The sequence below is a fragment of the Dermatophagoides farinae genome, chromosome 1 (genome assembly GCF_024713945.1).
Source record: "Dermatophagoides farinae isolate YC_2012a chromosome 1, ASM2471394v1, whole genome shotgun sequence".
Classification (NCBI taxonomy): domain Eukaryota; kingdom Metazoa; phylum Arthropoda; class Arachnida; order Sarcoptiformes; family Pyroglyphidae; genus Dermatophagoides; species Dermatophagoides farinae.
In genome coordinates, this window is record NC_134677.1 from 2,138,111 (window position 1) to 2,159,435 (window position 21,325).

At 28.2% G+C, this 21,325-nt stretch overlaps 1 protein-coding gene across 2 annotated transcripts; it reads left to right on the forward strand.

Moving 5' to 3' along the window:
- The first annotated feature begins 850 nt into the window (after positions 1-850).
- Positions 851-20,905, forward strand: LOC124492044 (uncharacterized). Of its 2 annotated transcripts, XM_075729990.1 has the most exons (11): positions 851-1,855; positions 8,182-9,434; positions 12,162-12,277; positions 12,563-12,608; positions 17,262-17,362; positions 17,646-17,765; positions 17,865-18,015; positions 18,125-18,468; positions 18,608-18,749; positions 18,821-19,759; positions 19,826-20,905. In XM_075729990.1, exons 2-11 carry the CDS (start codon positions 9,176-9,178, stop codon positions 19,984-19,986), a joined length of 2,379 nt encoding a protein of 792 aa, XP_075586105.1. In that variant the 5' UTR covers positions 851-1,855; positions 8,182-9,175; the 3' UTR covers positions 19,987-20,905. The 2 variants fall into 2 exon arrangements, with proteins under 2 accessions (XP_075586105.1, XP_075586110.1); XM_075729995.1 differs by lacking the exons at positions 851-1,855; positions 8,182-9,434; positions 12,162-12,277; positions 12,563-12,608 and adding an exon at positions 16,936-17,159.
- The last annotated feature ends 420 nt before the right edge of the window (positions 20,906-21,325 follow it).

A 21,325-nucleotide genomic window follows, 5' to 3' on the forward strand; every position in this document is an offset into this window, starting at 1 on the left:
TATATACTGTGGTTGTTATGGTTTTATATAACATACAGACTAGTAGTTACTATACTCAGTATGCTGTCATTTTTCATTGTTCATGTCCACTTTAGTGCGAAAAAAAATGACGATGATGATGATGATAATGATGATGTGAAGAAACAACAATAAAATATATTCTATTCTATATGTTCATAGAATGTTTTTGAGAAAAAAAAAGAGAGAGGTCATCTTTCTTCAACAATGATTCATCATCAAGAATCAATGAATAGAATTTACTATTTCATCATTTGGTTTTCATACATCTATTCATATATTTTGATGATCGATTCAAACAACAACAACAACACTACCACTATAGAATAAGACAACAATACATTAACTCTTGATGTTTGTTTGAATGGATTATTCACCATTTGATTTTTATTCCAGTTTGTTTTTTTTTTATTCATTCGTATACTGTTTTTTCAGGGTGATCTTTTTATTTTCTGAATTGTGTGTGTGTGTATGTGTTAGGTGGCGACACCACCAAATATATCATATCATTTTTTTTTACTATTCTTTTTTGTAATTTCATTCATACAATTAGTATATATAAAAAAAATTTTCTGGCCATAATAATAGTAGTGGTGATGATAGTAGTAGTGTATTTCAACTTTTTTTTTTACTTGCTAACAGCATTAATTTCTGAATGAATGTATGGATGGATGGATCCAGAATGATAATGATTCAAACTGAGTTGGCGCCATCCATAACAGAATGCTTTTTGTATGTCGTATGTTTATATATATTATATACGTCAATAAACAATTTGGATGGATTATTGGATGGTGGCTTCATTTCAGTTGCTTCTTCTTTTTTTTTCTTCATATTATATTTTGCTATTGTTGTCGATGATAAAGATGATTGTGGTTGTGGACAATTTTTATTTTTATTATTTATAATTTTTTTTTCTCATATTATTCTTCCTTCCTGGATTCATAACATTGAAAATTTTCATCTTTTTTTTCTATTCTCTTCATTCAAATTTGCAGCCTTGAATCTACTTTTTTTTTGCTTTGTTACTAAAATGTGCTTGAAGGTGATGATGATGATGATCATGTTTGTGTCGGTGGTGATAATTGAAAGCTAAATCTTTGGATATTAATGTTGTTGGATGGTTATCATTATTATCATCATTACCATCATTCAACGGAACCATAGCAGCAGCAGCAGCAGCAACAGCAGTACTAGTAGTAATAGTAGCGCCTGTGTGTTTATTTCTGTCGGGTAATTTTTTTTTCTTCAAACGACAATTCGGCATTTTCATTGTCGGGTAAATGTATTTATCAATGTGTTTGTGTGTGTGTGTGTAATGGATGTATGAATGCAGACGTAACTGTATTGTCAATGATGTAGGAATTTTTTTTTCATTTTATTTTCTTTCTCTCGAACTTTGTCTATAAGAATAAAATATCTTATCAAAAAAATATATAAAAAATAATGTCGACAACAACAACAAAAAGAACGAGAATCTAATCAACATTCATAACAATGAATTCATTTCTGATTTGTTCATTTAATCGTATCTGATGATTATTCACTCTAGATCACATTGCCCATTTGAATTGTGTGTGTGTACATGTGTTTTTTGTGTGATTAAATTCATTTATATATATACCGATTAATTCAAATCATTAAATATATTTAATTTCAACAAACAAACAAACAAACAAACACACCTACTACACATCGTTAATTCATTCAACCAAAATTTTTTTTTTTTGAAAAATATTCGTTGATTCTTCCATTTCATCCATCTATCCATCCATTTAGCCATCCATCAACAATAATAACAACAAATTGTTTAACAACACAGAAAAAAAAATAAATTGTATGTACATTTTGTTGTTGTTCGCCTCCCCTCCCCACCACAAAAAACAAAATTCGTTCCAATTTTTACTTAATATATTCCGGATAAATTTGAAAAATTGTTATTTTCGTCGTCGTTTTTTTCCGGTTGAATCCAAGGCAACGACACAACAAGGTGCCACACACACGCACACACACACATTGAAGAATATTCTCTCGATCACATTTTTCATGATCCATCTTTCTTTCACTCAATGTGTATATATGTATGTCAATTATTAATGAAATGCAAATGTGTATAATACGATAAAAAATGTTGATTTAATGAATTTTTATTTCACGGCTTAGCTGTTGCCTGATAAAAAAAGGTTAAATGTCATTTTTTTTGTTTATTAGCTAAATTCAATTTTCTCATCCAGAAATACTCTCAGTGTTCATTAGTTTAGCAGTGCAGAATTTTTTTTTACAAAAATCAAAAATTTAACACAATCAAACTTGATCAAGAATCAAGGAATTTCGATTCAGAAACGGATTTTTTTTTTCTATTATTATTATGTTTATTAATTCTGTCAACCAATCCTGTTTGTTTGTTTATTCATTATATTAATGTGAAAATGAAACAGGAAAAAAAAATCTCTATACACAACACTGTCATTGAGATATTGAGAATTTTTGTTTTTTTTCATTCATACTATATATACAGGGCGTCCGTAAAGTAACTGACTGATTTTAATTGAATCCTATTTTTTATGTATGAGATTTAGATGCATGAAGTGCTATGCAAAATAAAGGAAATTTATTAGGATTTTGTATTCCATCATTGAAATTTTTTAAAAATCACCATATCGCCCGAAAAACCGATAATTACCGATCGATGTCCAAACGCGATTTCACCACTGCCAGCCAGTGGCTGTATGTGACTGTGTGTGGCCGTACATGCCAGTACTGGCACATTAACAAATGACGGTAAAATTTTATGGAATTTTCATTCAAAATTATGCATTCTCCTCAATCAGTTCAACATTTAGGATCAAATGTTAAACTGATTGAAGATGATTCAGATCAATTCAAATTATTGATATTGATGGTACATGAATTGTCCACTGGTTTGAGTCAACGCATAAGGACCAACAATATTTTATTGATAAAGTTTTTTATGAAGACAATGAAAATGAATAATCATATTGATGGCATTCTCTTCAATCAGTTTAACATTTTGGATGAAAGCCGATGAAATTTCGATTATTTACAAATCAATAAATTTACGAACTGCGGTGGCATAAGTATCTTTCGCCATTTTTACCATATGAGATCAAACTTAAAAAACACTTTCACAGTGTTCATTAATTTTAAATTTCTCAAATTAACCAATTAACCAAATGGTGCACGAACAATTTCAGTAGATTCGATGATTCGGGTGATTGACATCCATTCCTTACTCCAAGAAATGACTGTAACTGCAACTGCGAAATGCCGATTTGACTGACGTTAACCAGTGTTTTAGATTTTTATCATCATATCTGACAATGTGAGACAACAAAATACCGCACAACTTGAGAGATCTTTTTTGTATTGATTAATACGAGTATTTCCATGAGTTTGGCCCAAATTGACAAGAAATTCGATCCATTTTTCTGAATATTCAACGTTTCTTGAAAAATTTGATTCCCTACAATTCAATTACGATTAAAGTCTGAACTTCAACCAAATTTTATTTTAACGCAATTTGTTTCGAATCATGGAAAGTTTGGCGAATATCTATCCCGTTTTGGCCTGAATAATTCTGATTGTTCATTTTGCTCCTTATCGATGCAGTCCTCGTTGCATTTGTTGCTCGAGTGCCCTGCTTTCCATTTGGAGAGATTTCGTTTTATGATTGATGCCAATATTGATTCTACTAATGTGAGACAACAAGTAATCGATTTTTTTGACTCACGATTAATTGTGATCTACCGTAAGTCAGGGGTAGCCTGGACATCTTTCTTTGGGCAGAAACCAATCGATTTACAAACATTATGGTCATCATGTCCCAGAAATATCGTAAGTCGAGGGTTACTTGCATTCGAAAAAAGTTGAAAAATCGCAAAGCTCCAACTGCGAAATGACTGACGTTATTCAATGTTTTAGATTTTTATCTGACAATGTAAGAAAACACGTAATTTTCGTGGTTTGACTTCACACTAGTCGTATGATGAACATGATTATCACCATCAACGTTGACATTGGAAGAACGATTCTCAAGATTAACAAAAGACAAAAAAATCCATAAAAACATACCGAACTTTTTGCTCCCTTGCACAAGTCGTGGACAATTCATGTACCATCAATATCAATAATTTGAATTGATCTGAATCATTTTCAATCAGTTTAACATTTGATCCTAAATGTTGAACTGATTGAGGAGAATGCATAATTTTGAATGAAAATTCCATAAAATTTTACCGTCATTTGTTAATGTGCCAGTACTGGCATGTACGGCCACACACAGTCACATACAGCCACTGGCTGGCAGTGGTGAAACCGCGTTTGGACATCGATCGGTAATTATCGGTTTTTCGGGCGATATGGTGATTTTTAAAAAATTTCAATGATGGAATACAAAATCCTAATAAATTTCCTTTATTTTGCATAGCACTTCATGCATCTAAATTTCATACATAAAAAATAGGATTCAATTAAAATCAGTCAGTTACTTTACGGACGCCCTGTATATATTTACGATTGACATATATTGATTGACTTTGGTTTCTGGTTTCTGTTCACGATTGCTTTTAATGTTTATTATTGTTTGTCAATAACCAACAATGTATTAACAACAACAACAACAACAACAACATTCTTTGCTCGCATATTGAATTTATAATCAGTTTTTTTTTTGGATACATCACACCACAATGACAGTGTAGTAAACAATTTAGTTTTCATCTAAATACGCACCATATAATGATGATGATTAAGATGATTACTTTTTTTCGTTCAAAATTTTCTTTGTTTTCTACAATAGATGTTCATTTGTGATTAAAATATAATTTTTTTTTCTTCTATTTTGGCTTAATATACATCATCATGTTGAACGAATGATAATGATGATGATGATGACAACGTAAACAACATTCAACAACAACAATAACTACAGAATTAATGACATTCAACTATGCTACTACATGATGATGATGAAGCCAAAAAGCTTATCTGAACAACGACGACAACAACAACAACGAAAAGGAATTTTTTTTGTTGTTGTTGCCACAGAATTTGTTTTTGTTTAATATTTATTCTTTCGTTTTATACATTCATTCATTCATGTTTGATTTTCGTAGTTTTTTCATTCTACTTATTGTATGTTTGTATTGTTTTTTTTTTTTTTGGTTAGGATTTATACCACACCCCACAGTCAATGAGATGATGAAAATTTTACTAATACAAACGGAATTCGATGTGAAAAAAATTGGGGAAAAAATAGGAATCAACATTTATTCTATAATTCATCTAGTCTAGAAAAAAATTCTGTTGATTTTGTTTCCGTTTTTTTTCCAGCAAACAATATACGTGATTCTTCACCAAATCACGTATATTGTTTGTTTTTATTAGAAGGAGTATTTTGGATTTGAATTATGGTGTGTGTGTGTGTGGGTGGATTGAATGAAGGCGAGAATTTTTGTTTTTGTTATGCTTTGTTGAAGAAAGATACTCATATCTCATATCAACCAAAGAGAGAGAGAGATTCTTTTTCATTCACCAAATTTCATTCGTTTTGGACCAATATCTTTAGTATTTTCGAAATGTTGAATGGTCAGCAAAAAAAATTTTTTTTTTTTCAATTTCATCTTGTTTTCTATCATATTATATTAGTTCAAAAATTTTTCATGTTTCACAATTCTATAGAATGAGTGTTTTGGAAAAAAAACTTTCGATACATTGGAGAATTTTATTGTTTTCAATGTTGATGATGATGATGATGATGAAAAAGATCGAATCTTTGTTTTTGCCATTAATTTTTTTCAATAAAGACAATTCTGACAAATATTCTGATACTTATTTTGTTTCATTTGTACGTTCGATGTGTGTGTGTGTGTGTTTGTAGCTCCATTGATCCAGAATTTTTCATCATCATCATGATGATTGTGTGTGTGTGTTTGTTCATTGCCAAAATTACTTGAATTTTTTCTATTAAAAGCTTTATTCTTTTAATTTTATTACGATATTATTGAATTTTATGTGAAATTAGAACGACGACGATGTTGTCGATTTCATGGTTCCATTGATTCAATTCAAAGTGGAAATTAGCGAACATTGGAATTATCAAACGAACAAAAAAAACCAAATCGACTAAATCTTCAATAGTAGTGTCTTTTATTCGGTTTATTGGACCATTTACAGGAGAAAAAAAATGTAGCCTAATTTTACAACAACGATTTCAATTTGATGGCTTAAATTCTAGTTCCTTTATATATATATACCACAATAATAATCAGCTTGATTGAAAGGCAGAATTTTTTTTTTAACAATAATTCACTATTAGGAATTTTTTCATGATTCTTTTATGAATTCCATTCCATTCGACATGTTGGTTAGAATTTTTTTTGTTTTGTTTTCCATTACACAATTAATCAAAGTAATTTTTTTTTTGCATTCTGATTTTCAATTTACAATTTTCATGTTCTGCATGAAAATTATAAATCAAAATGCATACCACATACATATACGCAAAAACACTTTTAATTTGATTTGTCGATATTTCATATTTCATATATATCATGATGATGAAAAAAAAAAAATAATAATTTCATATACCAGTCACACACACACCTACACGTACACATATCAAAAAACATTACACCAAAAAAAAAAATCTTTCAATCATCGATCCGGATGTACAGTTTTTTTCCGTTATTCATTATTTGTTGCTATTTTTATCATGATTCCTTCATTCAATTTTTTTTTGTCTACCTTCAAATCAATGTCGTCAGATGATGATGATGATGATGATGATGATAAGGAATATTTGTTACCATTGTTATGGCAAAGAAAAAAAAGAATGAAAGATTTTTCATTACCTTTTAATAGCATTTTTGACAGATGTTTTCAGAAGTTATTTTTGTACATGATTACAAATTAATTAATTAAATATATATATACTGTTTAGTCATCATTCATTCATGACATTGGATATTAAATTATTGTTCGCCATCATCATCATCATCATTGGCAAACAATCAATGGATCCATGATGAAAATTCCTATTATGAATACGATTCCATCCCATATAATACATTACGATTGAATTCATTTTCATTTGTTTATTTATTTATTTTTCTTTCTCTTTCTTTTTATTGTTCCAAATATCTCATATCGTGTTATTATATATATATTGAATCACATAAGGGCAATGATGATGATGTATGGGAGAAAATCATGGACAAAAATCATTAACAAATGAGATTAATATAAATGCTATTCTCATCATCCATAAACCCAATAATGTATATATTAATACATTAACTAAAAAAACGACAGTGAATTGAATCGATAAATATATTTTCGGATCTGAAAATCCGATGAATGATGATTGGAGATTTTCTTTTTCTCTTTTTCTTTCTATTACCATCATCATCATTATTATATTGATTGTGGACTATTTTTATAAGAATAAACAAATCCTTCTTCATTTGGTATATATAGCTGATGTTTTTTTTTTTTTTTTTTGATATTTGAATGTTGTTTGAAATAAGAAATGAATTCATTCATTGTTTATTCCGATTCTTTGTCAAAAAAAATTGAATGCCATTATTGGAGAAAAAACAAACAAACACGAAGATTCATTCATTCATTCAAACTCACGCAAATGTCATTGTATAAGCAGAAAAAAAAGTGGAAGAGAAAAAAAATTCTCAATTATGATTGTCGTTTCATATATTCGAGTGTTTCATCATCGATGAGATTAATCATTACCCCCCCCCCAAAAAAAAAACAATGGAAAAGAAATAGGTGGAACCCTGAATGTCGGAAAACACACGCACAATAAAGTTTTATTTCTTTAGATGAAAGGGAACAAAACAATAAATGTCATGTCGTCATGATAGTCCATTCATTCATATCTAATTTTTTTTTGTTTTTGTTTTGTTTATTTATTGCCAATCCAAATTGATGGGTGATTCAACCATCCACTAATCAATCAATCATAATCACAAAAAAACTTCATATCATCATCATCATCATGATTATTCTTGTCTTTTTCATTTTATCCGGAATTTTTTTTTTCGATTGTTTGTTTGTTTGTATTTCATTCATTCACATTAATATAATTTTTTTTCTCTTTTCATTTCATTTACCTTTACAATTCCATAGATTCATCATCAAAGATTATAAATTAATTATCATTCTTCAATGTTCCAAACACACACACACACACACACGCAATCAATTCAAGGACTAGATCATGATCATCATTAATTTGTCATCATGAACAAATGATAAATAAAGAATATAGAAAAAAAGAATGGAAAAAAAACAAAAAAAAAATAATAATAATTTTCAGTTCAAATGAACTTGATAATGATGAATCGAAGCAATGGATATGAAAAAAAAAATTAATGAGATTCCTTTCTGGATCAAGTTGTGTGCGTGAGTATGCATAAGTTTAATTGAGATACGAACAAAACAAAACAAAAAAATTCTAAAGCTCTTATTCCATTTTCATCATTGTTTTCTGAGTGTGTGTGTGTGTGTGTGTGTGTATGTGACAATGAACAAAGTACAATCAATCAACATAATACATAGTCATCACATAACATTGAATTTATAATAATAATAACTGTACATCGTAAACAAGTTGAAAAATTGAATTGTCGATTGTTGTCAAAATTGATTTCAACCAAAATTTTCTATTGCTCACATCTCTTATCGCATAGTATCGCTTGTCATCCAATGCAACCACAACACAAAATTGGATTTGGAAAATAGATAGAAATCCAAGAAATTTCACTTATCTATCGACAACAATACAATACAACATCACAAGTTTTGATTTTGTTTAATTTAATTTAAATCGTTATCATTCATCATTTGAATACAATAAATTTCTTCTGTGATTTTATTTTTTGTTTTCCTACTATCAATCTAATTGAATCAATATAAATCTTAAGTGGAAAGATAAAATCTTTAAATCTGTGCTTGTTTTTTTGTGTGTGTGTGTGTTGTCACAACAACTAATCAAATACAAAGATTTTTCTTTTTTATCTTTTTGAAATCATCTTCTTTTCATAACCAAAAACAAAAACGGACATAATATATTTGTTTTCTGTGTTGAAACAAAAAAAAATAAATAAAAATTTCATCAAAGATGGAGATTTATTCATCTCGTCATCGTAATCATAGTGATTCATCATCATCATCAGCATCAACTTCATTAGCAATACCGGATACAACAAAAGAACAGAATCAATCAACATCGGCACCATCATCACCGACAAAAACACCAATTTCATTCAATGATTTTGTCAATAATAAAGATGGTAGTAGTGGTAAAACGGTTCGTTCAGTTAAATTTCCAGAAGATCATTCCATTGTCACTGGATATCATGAAGCACCAGATCCATTTGGTAAGAAAAACAAAACAAAAAAAAAATTTTTTTTTCTTTCCATTTTATAAACATTGAATTGAAATGACTATATCGATTTTAGTTGATTTTTAGACATTTTGTATATATATAAATTGAAACTTTTTTTTTGAATCACAAATGAATAGAAAAAAAAACGATGTAAACAATATCTGTGTATTAGTGTGTGTATTTTATTATCATCATAACATACGGAATTCCGGCCAACCAACAGAACAAACAAACATTTCGTTGTATATAATGTAATGAACGAATGAACGAGTTACTGATGGAAAGTGGAAATGATTCATTTCTTTTTTTTATTTCTTCTTGTTATACCAATCTAATAATAATGGTGGAGAGAATTTTATTTTTCACTGTTATTACCATCATCATCATCATCATCATTATTTTCATCACTAAAAAACTTGTCTATTTAATGATGATCATCATCTTTACTATAATCACTCCCTTGAAAGGAGGGAAAAAAATAATGTCAAAACTTTATGTTGAACTAGACTATGTTTACCGGGAAAAAATTAAGTTTATCGTCGTCTTTATTTTTACTTTCTGGTACAAATTTCTTGAGATTCTTGAAAGTTTTTTTTCCTGATTTATCAAACATTTTAAATGTCAAAATAAAATAACCCGGTAATTTCAAATAATCATAATAGGCTGCTGTCACAATTATGATATCATTGTTGTTTTTTTTTTCATTTAATTTGACGATAAAATAGCTAATGTTGTTCAACATCGTTGATTATAACCAGAATTGAACAGAATTTTCTCCATATGGTGAATATCGTTGTGATTATCATTATTATGGAGGAATTTGGAACATTCTTATGGAATATAACAATATAACGATGACGACAATGAAAAAGAAGCAAAAAAGAAATAGAAAACATCAAAGCTCATAAATTACTAAAAAAAATATCCCTATATACTCTTTTGTTTTTATTTTTCATTATACATTGATAGAATGTGTAAAAAAAGGCAAAAAAAAGAAGAAAAAAAAAGCGAAAACAAAAAAATAATTCTTGCATTTCTAGGCCAAACAAACAATCGTAAACAAAAATGCAACGGCAGTAGCAACGGCAACAAGAAAATAAACATCATTTTGGGAGAGAAAAAAAAAGTTGAGACACACACACACACACACACTTTATAGACGCTAGAATTCATTGAAAATATGAACCCTATGAACAACAACAACAAAATTGTAATGGCAACATTCTTTTTTTTCACCACATTTACGTCATTCAATTTTATTTTTTATTCATTTTGGTTCTTTATTTTCATTATTATTTTTGTTGAGCAAAAATATTCACAACAACAACAACAACCACAACAACAACAACAACAACAGCAACGACGACGACGACGACGACAGAAAAAAAATGAAACATTCCGAGAAAAAACATTGAATAAATTGGAGAAAAAATTCATCCTAAATAATAAAAAAAAAAAATGAGAGATTCCAAACATAATTTGAAACTGTGTTAGCGTGCAAACAAATTTATTGTGGACATAATATAAAAGTATTAAATAAAACTTGGTGCAAAAAAAAAGAATTGTTTACTTTTGACCATCCATTATAAATGGAAAAAAAAGATTCAATGGATTCAAATGAATAAACTGAATATTTTGATTGCTATTTAATGGATATGTATTATTATGGTGATTAAGTTTGTTTTTCATTCATAAAATTCACCACCACCAGTCATCATAATTATTATCATGATGCTAATGGATTCATTTAATTCATTCATTCGATTATTTTTCCAGAATTTCTGAATATTTTAATTACACATTAATACCCAAATTAAATAATTCTGAGAATTTATTTTTTTTTTCATCACACGATCATTATAATTCAAGTGAAAAAACGATACAATAATGATGAACGAATATAGAAAAAAAACATCAACATTATCATCACCATCATCATTATAATGGGTTATCTCCATCATCTTCTTTTATCTTTTATTTCTGAAGCGCAAATTCTCCGAGGGAAAATTTTTAAATTTAATTTTAATTCAATACGTAGGCTCCATACAATACATCTATCCATTCATTCATTCTACGCTTTTGGAAACATTTTGTTTTTTTGTTCTTTCTGTTTCTTTTGTTGTTGTTGTTGTTGTCGTCGTTGATTGAATTTTTTTTCTTTCTATTGATTACTTGTCATGTTTACATTTTCAATCGATTACTTTTGGTTCGGTTCGGTTGTTTGTTATTCGGTATAATCAATAAATCAGTATATTCCATTATAGCAATAATATGAAGGAAAAACCAAATTCATTAGTTTATTTTCAGGCAGGCAAGCAGGCAGGCAAGAATCAATCAAAAACATTGGATTTTTTTTTTTGGTTTTGACATTTTACTATTGTTTTTTCTCTCTGTGTGTGTGTGCGATTGAAAAAACTAATTTCATTTTTTCTTTCTTTTTTTTACTGAGTAACGTGTATCAAATATGAAATGAAATGATTTTGTTGCCAATAAAGAAAAAAAAATCGAAATTGAAATTCAAACATTTTCACTGGAATCATATTTTGTCACTATTCTTCCTTCTATTTTTTTTTTTTTTGATTTCCATACAATGATTTGAAAATAGGAAGGAAATGATTATGTTGCTATTAACATTGAATGTAACATCACATATTCATTTTATCATCAATGCTTATTCCTCTTTTTTTTTCTTATTCATTTTTTTTCCACACAAAATAGCTACAGCTGATCAAGAAGAAGATGATCAAGATCTGGATTCCATTATGAATGCATTCAAAAACGCATGTGCCAAACAAAATATTGAGCCAATACCAAGTGTTTTGGAACAAATCAAGGTAAATTTTTTATTTTTGTTTACATTGCCTATGGCTTGATATAAATTTCATTGTGATGAACGAAAACAAAACATGGAAAAAAACATTTTTTGTTCTAATTCAAAGACACACAAACCAAAAAAAAAGCAGTAACACACGCAATTCAAAATTTTTAAAAAAAACCGATGAAATATAGAATAAAATTCCAAAATAACACAATATACAATCTTATTATTTTTTTCATTCATTCATTCATTCATCCATTTCTTTTTATTCTTTTCATCATTTTTAATATTGTTATTGTAGAATTTCAAATCGATTCGTGTACGGGCACAGGATCTAATACTTCGTGGTAAGTGAATTTTTATGTTACTTTTTTTAAAAAAAAAAATTTTCATTTCAAATTGTTTTTCAACTCTCATCAATCGATCATTATTTTTATTATTATTATTATTGTGCGAAACATGCAGTAAATTTTTTTCCAATAAAAAAATTCAATTTTTACAACAAAAAAAACAGAGGTATTACACACACATGCGTCAACACAAATAAAATGTTCTGTGAATGATTTTAAAATGGAAAAAAAACAACTGAATGGCCTCAAAACTTTACCTATTTTTTTTTTGTTTAGTAAAATAGGACTATTCTGACCACATATACGTTTATAATAATTAATGAGAACGTGACGTTTAACGAAAAAAAATGATGATGATGATGATGAAAAGTTTTTTTTTAATTAACGGATCAACGAAAATAGAAAGAGAAAGCAAAACAAAAAAAATCCTGTTCGCGCCCTGTTCATGAACATGTGAGTATATGTGTTTCATGGTAATTAGTTTCCGTTATCTAATTTTATCGTCATTTGATTTTCACTATGTTCTATGTACAGTGATAATTGGTAAACAGGACAAACTTTTTTTTGTGTGTGTGTTTTTTGAAACGAGAAAACTGTTTTTTTTCAAGAATAAACAAACACAAGCAAACAAAATAATGATGATTTGACAAATGACGACAATGTTGACAAAAATATTGTCATTGTTATTGACGGTTTATACATACATTATGTGTGTATATATATGATTATTAGGGTGTTGATAATTTATTTACAAAAAAAAAAAAATCTGGCCTTGATATGTTGCCATTATAACTCATCAAATATAAAGACAGACAGTTAAAATTCTGGTTATTTATTCTGGTTTAATTATTATTCGTTTGATTTACATGATGACTAACAGGAATTTCAAAGTTACAGAATAATTTATCGTTATCAAATAGCTAAAACAACATGTCCAAAATTTTCCATCTTTTGTTATTTTTTTTTTTGCATACATTTCATTATAATAACTAACACATTTTATCTTTGGCGTTCGTGTGTGTGTGTGTGTGTGTGGGTATGTGTGAATTATAATCACTTGAATATGGATCGACATGTCGTACTTTATAGCTAGTCCAGAAAAAGAGTAAGAGAGAGTGGGTGATCCACAACTTTTACATTTATAGTATCTCCATTTATAACACTGAACCAAGTTAAATGGAGATAAATGATGAAGAAAAAACTCACCATGTGTGTGTGTAACAAACTTTTTGTCTCTCTTGGTTCTTGAAAAAAAATGGGAAATGAAAGTTGAAATAAGTTTTAGAATTAAATTTTCACGTTTACAATTCTATGGTTGTGTTCCAACAGCATGATTATCATTTTTTCTGGTATAAATTTAGCACATTTTTTTCGGATATCCATTTATGCTTTTAACTCGATCACCGGCCATCATCACCACCATCAACACAAAATTTACCATTCACTATAAGAATGTGCATTATTTTCACATGTCACAAATATCTCCAAAAAAAATTAATGATATGTCGATTTCAATGAAGAAAAAAAAATGAAACTCTTATTAATTATTGAATCAAATTCCATTATCCCTTATGAAAGCGATTATTATTGAGAGCTATTGAGAGAGAAAGAAAGGGAGAAAAGGAAAAAAATTGTCAAAAAAACCCTGGCTAACTCTGTCATCATCGTTTTGGGTATCAGGGGCATAAATGATAAATTTTTCTATCCATTCTTAATTTGATTATTATTGTTCAATTGAGATTTGTACAGCATTCTCAAGCCATATTATTCTGTATGAAGAATTTTTTTTTTCTTCAACAATAAAAAAAATGAATGAATTTGAAACTTGAATAAAAATGCACACATTGGATATGATAAGTAAACACATTTTTTTTCTTTGTTAGAATTTGGAAAAAAATATCAATACTGATGCTATTGTTTGCATCAAATTTCAGGACGCTTTTTTTCGTCGTTCAAGTTGTTGGTTGTGCTGTTGTGTTCAGTTTTGTTATCTACTTTCATCTTCGATTCTTTGAAAGCAGAAAAAAAATTTGTTTTTCAAAGAAATTCACCAAAAAAAAAGAAAAACAAAACCAAAGGCATTCCATTTGTTTGGAATCAGTAAAAAAACCCAAGAATAAAATGGATGAATACACACACACACACACACACACTTACTGCTATAATGTTGTTGTTGTTTTTTTTGACAGAATGTCTTTTCGTCAACATTACTTGCAAAAAACGCTATTGGATTATCGATGAAAAGAAATTTTCAAAGTTCAATTCTTTAATCTTATTATTAATATTTCGTTGCCTAGAATAGAAGAGAAGATTTCAAGATTTTTTCCTTTTAATGGTCAAATATTACATTTTTTGATCAATTTGACCAGAAAATGCGCGCAAACACAGTCTGAATTCTAAAAATCTTTATTAATCCAAATCAGAAATTTCAATCAAATGATGAAAAAAATTTTAAATTTTAATTTTAAATGATCATAATCATCATCATCATAAATTTCATTTCGTAAGAATCGTAAATCGTTAAAATAATCGATGCCATTTCGTTTTTTTTTTTTGTTTGTAATAAATTTATTTTATAGTTTATTTATATTGTCATAGAATTCGTTTTTTTTTCTAAAACTAGTAACAAACAAACAAACAAAATCGATACGGAATTTTTTTTTTACTTTTTCGTGTGTTGTGTGTAATAATAATGGCTATCGATCTTATTTTTTCTTTGGCCACCTTTGCTATCATCATCATTATTGTTATTATGACTAGCTCTCAAAATTCATTGTGAACCGAAATTCTTGTTGAAATTGGGACACATTTTTTTTTTTGGCCGAAATAATAATTCTGGCCATTTTATTTTTCATCATTTAATATCATATATCCAGTAAGAATGTTAACGATAAAAAAAAATCAATTTAATCCGCTTCATTTATTCTGATGATGATTGTGCTGCTTGTGACGACGCTGACAACAGACACATGTCCATGAAATTTTATCCAATCGAACGCATAATATAAAAGTATATTTGCATTTCATTCGTTCTCTCTAGTTTCCTTTTCTCTCTATGTCAGCAAAAGACATTCCATTCATTCAATACAATTTCATTTCATTCAAAGTTGATTTAGATTGAATTCCAAACCTAACGAAGAGAAAAAAAATCGCCTTTACAAACTTTTTTTTGTCAATTGAAAAAGAAAAGTAAGAAAAAAAAATTTCAAATATGACAGTATTACGATAATTGACAAGAAGCATAAGAAGAAGAAGAAAAAAAAAGAGGAAAAGTTTAGTGCACAAAACAGTCAGTCATCAGTCGTCAATAGTTAATAATAATGAAAAAGAAGAAAAATTTCAATACAAACGTCAAAAGAAAAAAAAAGAGGAGAAAACTAAGAAAAAAATGAAAATTATCACATGTTCCATGTTCCAAAAGAGGGGAAAAAAAGAAGAAGAAAAAGAAAAATGTTCAGAATAAATGTTTCATTTTAATATTTGATAAGATCTGAATTTGGTTAATGATGTTGATGAAGATGATGATTCTTTTACTAATGTGAGATAGTCGTTGATGTGATAATCAACTATCAACGATGTGAAAGACAAACATACACACACACACACACACACATTTCATTTCATTTTTGTGTTCAAGCATTAATGAACTTTAATTTTTTTTTTTCTTTTCTTTCTTCCGTTTTTGCGCTTGTGAGTTTGTGTGTTGAGTCTGAATAATAAATGATGACTAAAAAACATGAACAGCCAAAAAAAAAGTAAGAACAAAAAATGTGAATCAGAAAAAAAAGGTTTTCTTTTCTTAAAATGTGAAAATCATTATACAAAAAAGAAAAAAATTGACAACAGCAGTCGCTGTTGTTGTCGTTGTTGTTGTGGAATTTTATATAATACAACATGAATATAAACATGAAAAAAAGAGACAAAATTTTATAAATGAACAAAAAATGCCTGACATATGTTTGTGTATATGCAAAGAAGAAGAATAAATAAATTCTGTTTTTGTTTCCTGATTTTTCAGCTGAATTTTTTTTCCGTTTTTGTCTGCAATTCTGTGTTTCATTTAAATTTGTGAAAATTTTGTTTTGATTAAAAAAAATGCCAACAGATCAACAAAGGGAACGAAAATTCGACTAAAAATCGAACAAACCAAATTATAAATTTGTTTTTTTCGACAAATGGTTTTCAATCAATTTGAATAAATATCCAAAAATGTTTTATTTCGATTTTCGATACAAATTTGGCTGAACCGAAAATTTTAAATGTCATCGATTCCAATCCTTTTATTCGATAGTTTCAACTACTTATTCGACTACAGAATTTATGGATAACTTTACTTAGCTTCGATAAGATAAAACTTGAAAAGCTCCATTAAATAATGATGTTATGAAAAGAACTAATAGTCAAAAATAAAGTTGATGATGATTTATGATTCTTTATATATTCATGTTTATTGGCATTTTTCTTCATCGATGATGATTATGTCAAATAATGGACAAACTTTTATAACGAAAATCGATTTATTCACATTGATCGTAATTCTAGTTTTTGGTTGTTGATTTTTTTTTGACTTTTTTGTATGAACATGACAAAAAAATTTATATATCTTTCCAATATCTAATTCCATTCTGTTTCCATTTCATCAAACAATAGGAAAAAAATTGGATCCACATCATTGTGAAGCATTGGAAGAGATTCTAAAACGTGTTCTTTTCCGTCTTATTGATCTTGATTCATGTGATCTTGATTGTGACGTAAGTTTATATTTTCATTCTTTTTTTTGTATTGATTGGTTGCATCACAGAGACAAAGCAAAAAAATCAAGATATAACTAATTCCTAGTGGAAGGCTAGAAGCAATTTTGCCAAATTCTTAGCATTTATTTGCTTTAGAATTCATTGTCATCATCATCATAATCATAATAATGATAGCAATATTGGAAAAAAAACTAATCTTCCTTTGTTGAATGTCTATTATTGTTATTATCATCATCATCATCATCATTTTTTTTCTTTTTTTTTATATAACTATAACTAGGGTGCTTCGGCTTTGTTCGATATGATTGAATTTTATGAATCGGCATCACATTTGTCCATTGCCAATAATAAATCAATCGGTATCATTGGATGGCAAGCATTGTGTCGTGCATTGAAAAAAGTAAGCATATAATGATGATGTTGATTCAGTACAGTCACTACAATTAATTCATTTTTTACCATTTCCTTTTCATATTTGAAAATATTTTTGCATCAATAGACATCATGTTTACAATATTTGGATCTTAGTAATACAGGCCTAAATGAACAAATATTACTTTTTATGGGTCGTACTATTCGTGTTGGTTCACATCTGGTCACCTTACATTTAGAAAATGCAGGTCTTTTCGGAAGACGTTTGGCAATATTAGGTAATAAAAATAATAATAATTCATAGTATCATTTCCGTTCAGTAAAATAATAATGATTTATTACTCCTACTACTACTACTACTACTACCATAACGATACCAAAATACAGTATCATCAATAAAATTCAACACTAGTTTACGTGAATTATATTTGGGTGAAAATAAGATCGGTTCAGCTGATTGTGTTCAAATTGGAAATCTATTACGTGGGAATAGCATTCTTAATGTATTGGATCTAAGAAATAATTTCATTCAAGACACTGGTCTAGATCATATTTGTGAAGGTCTTGCACATCAACCATTAACCGCTGCTTCCAGTTCAATGTTTAGCCTATTTGATCCATCCAAATCACAAACAAATAATTTAATGTCACAAAATATTGGTATTTTGATACTAAATCTTAGTAATAATCAACTTTCAAGTAGAGCTATGAATAGATTGGCTCAAACATTGGTAAATAAATTTTTTTTTATTATTATTTTTGCATTTTTATTTATGATGTCTGATGTATATTTGCATCAAAACAAATAGGAAAAAGTCAAGTGCTAATGTATTTATTTATTTTACCATTTTTTTTAATTAAAAAACAAAGTCTCAATGTCGATCATTGATCGGTCTGGATTTATCATACAATTCTCTTGGCGATGAAGGTGTTTTAATCCTCAAAGAAGGTTTATTACAATCAAAAACGCTCAAATATTTGAATTTATCATCTACTTACATCACAAATGAAGGTAAATATATAACGAAACTGGATTTTCCCATCTGATTTTAAAGATTAATCAATTTTTTCTTGGAAAAATAGGCGCCATAGCTATCGCTGATATTATTCGTAATAATAGCATATTGACAACGATCGATCTAAGTTTGAATGACATTGGTTTGGATGGTGTCATAGCATTACGTGATGCGATAAGAATGAACAAACATATTATACGATTGGCATTCGTACCACAAAATGATGGCCAACATTTACAGAGAGAATTGCAACAATTATTTGAAGAAATCGATAGCTATTGTAGCGAACATTGTATCGAATACAGATTGGATGACTTTGATTTCATTATAAACGGATTTTTACGTAGTGATATTTCCGTCTATCAAGAAATTGAAAATGATATTGATGATGAAAATAAAGAAAATGAAAATAACTTTTATACCTGTGATAGTACGATTCAAATTGAAACTGCGGATGAAGATAATAATAATAATTCCAATATTAACATTGGTAAAAAACCATTTTTAGCACGTACATCCAGTTTAGGATCATGGGAACGACCAGTAAAATCAGGACGTTTTAGTGTTTCACCAGTTGATGCGGCAAATAATAATAATGATAATAAAAATGAAAATGACCAATCAAACATTGATATTAATTCCACTTCATTACAAATCAAAGTTGAACATGATAATGATGATAATCAAAATTTAATGATCATCCAGTCGACAATAGGATCAACATTGGAGAATCGAACTTATAGCTCAGAAGAAGAAGAAGGTTCAGACCTATCTGAACAGGAAACAGATACGTTATCAGAATTACCGACATGTTTTAAAAATAAAAATCGTTTACAGCCACCATCACGATCATTTAGGAGAATGAGTTCACCTGCTATTTCCGTTACTGGCTTGTTGAAACCACAAAAACCTAAGCCGAATCTAACATTGAAATTATCTGGTAATTTAGAAAGTCTTGATCTCAAAAGTTCGTTGCCTTTATCACCAACATTCTTTGCCAAATTCGGTACGTTTTTTACAATAAATGTGTTGTTGTTGCCCTAATCATCATCATTATTATTTTTATTTTCAGATTTTTCCGATATATCGTTATTACGTTTACCAGCTGATGTGGAAGAAATCATTTCAAATATTGATTATTCCATTTCTGATGATCTTATATTTCAATTTGAAAAATTTTATTGCGATAAACCGTCCAAACATGAAAAACAACAACAACAATGTGTATGCTAATGAGAAGAATATAGAGAAAATGAACACATTTAATTTTGACATTTTAATTCAAGTTAATTTAACAATGGAGCGTGAATTGTCCATGTGGACATTTTGCGCGAGATAAAGTAAGAAATAAATAAAAAAAATGTGTCATTTAAAAGCACACATCACCATTATTCTTGCTCAAATATTCTTCTTTGTTCTTTGTGGATGAAGCAACAACAACAACAACAACAAAAAGAACAATATACACATGGGCTAAATGAAGAATATTGTTAAGACGAAACATTGATATTTATGACAGACAAGCATACACAAAAACACATTAAATTGAAAACTAATTGAAAATATGATGATTTACCTTCCTGTTCTTGTCTGTCACTGGTTTATATTACAGATTTTTTTTATCAAAATAACAAAGCTCAAAATCAAAATTAATGAGATTCCACACACAAAACAAAAAAAAAAACGAGAGGAGTAAGAAGAAAAATAAGAATGAAAAAAAAAGATTAGTCTCATTTCATTGTAAACACTGATATATATAGTCTTTCAACAGCATACACACACACACACACATAGACTGATTGATTATTATTATTATTCTTAATACTTCCAAAATGAAAATAAACAAACGAAAAAAAAATATGTAATTTGCATGATAATAATAATAATAATGATGATGTTGTTGTTATTCTTGTTGTTGTTGTTATAATTATTATTTTTTTTTCTTGGTCCGGAATATTATATTATATTATATCATAAGAATCTTTATATAGTCAGATTTTCTTTATTCACTGGATAATTTTAATCACTGTTTACACAATTCTTATTATTATTATTATGATTATGTTATCGTTAATACACTGTCCAGGTCACACAATGGATTAAAAGATAATTTTTTCCTGTTGATTGATGAATAAATATTTTGATTTTTTTTTTGTATTTTTTTGGTACTTGTATGAATGAATGAATCAATGAAAAGAATGAATGGATTCAATTTAAAATCAGCAATTTTTGCACAAATGCCATCTATTGACTGAAAATGACAATGCAGCTTCAATTCATTCAAATAGATGGCAGGTTTTTGCATAAACAAGTAAACAAACATTTTAAACAAGAATTTTTAAATTTTCATTATATTATTATTGGAACTGAAAATGCAAACATCTGGTCATTTTTTGATGAAAATTTCTTTAATTTTATTTTCTGAATTGAAACGAAAAACCTTGACGCAACATAAATACAAAAATGAAAAGAATTCGAATAGGAAAAAGAAAATTTGCCAAAAAAAAAAATGAATGAATGAATGTCATCATACACATATAAACAGAAAAATTTTCTTCAAAAAAAAAACAAT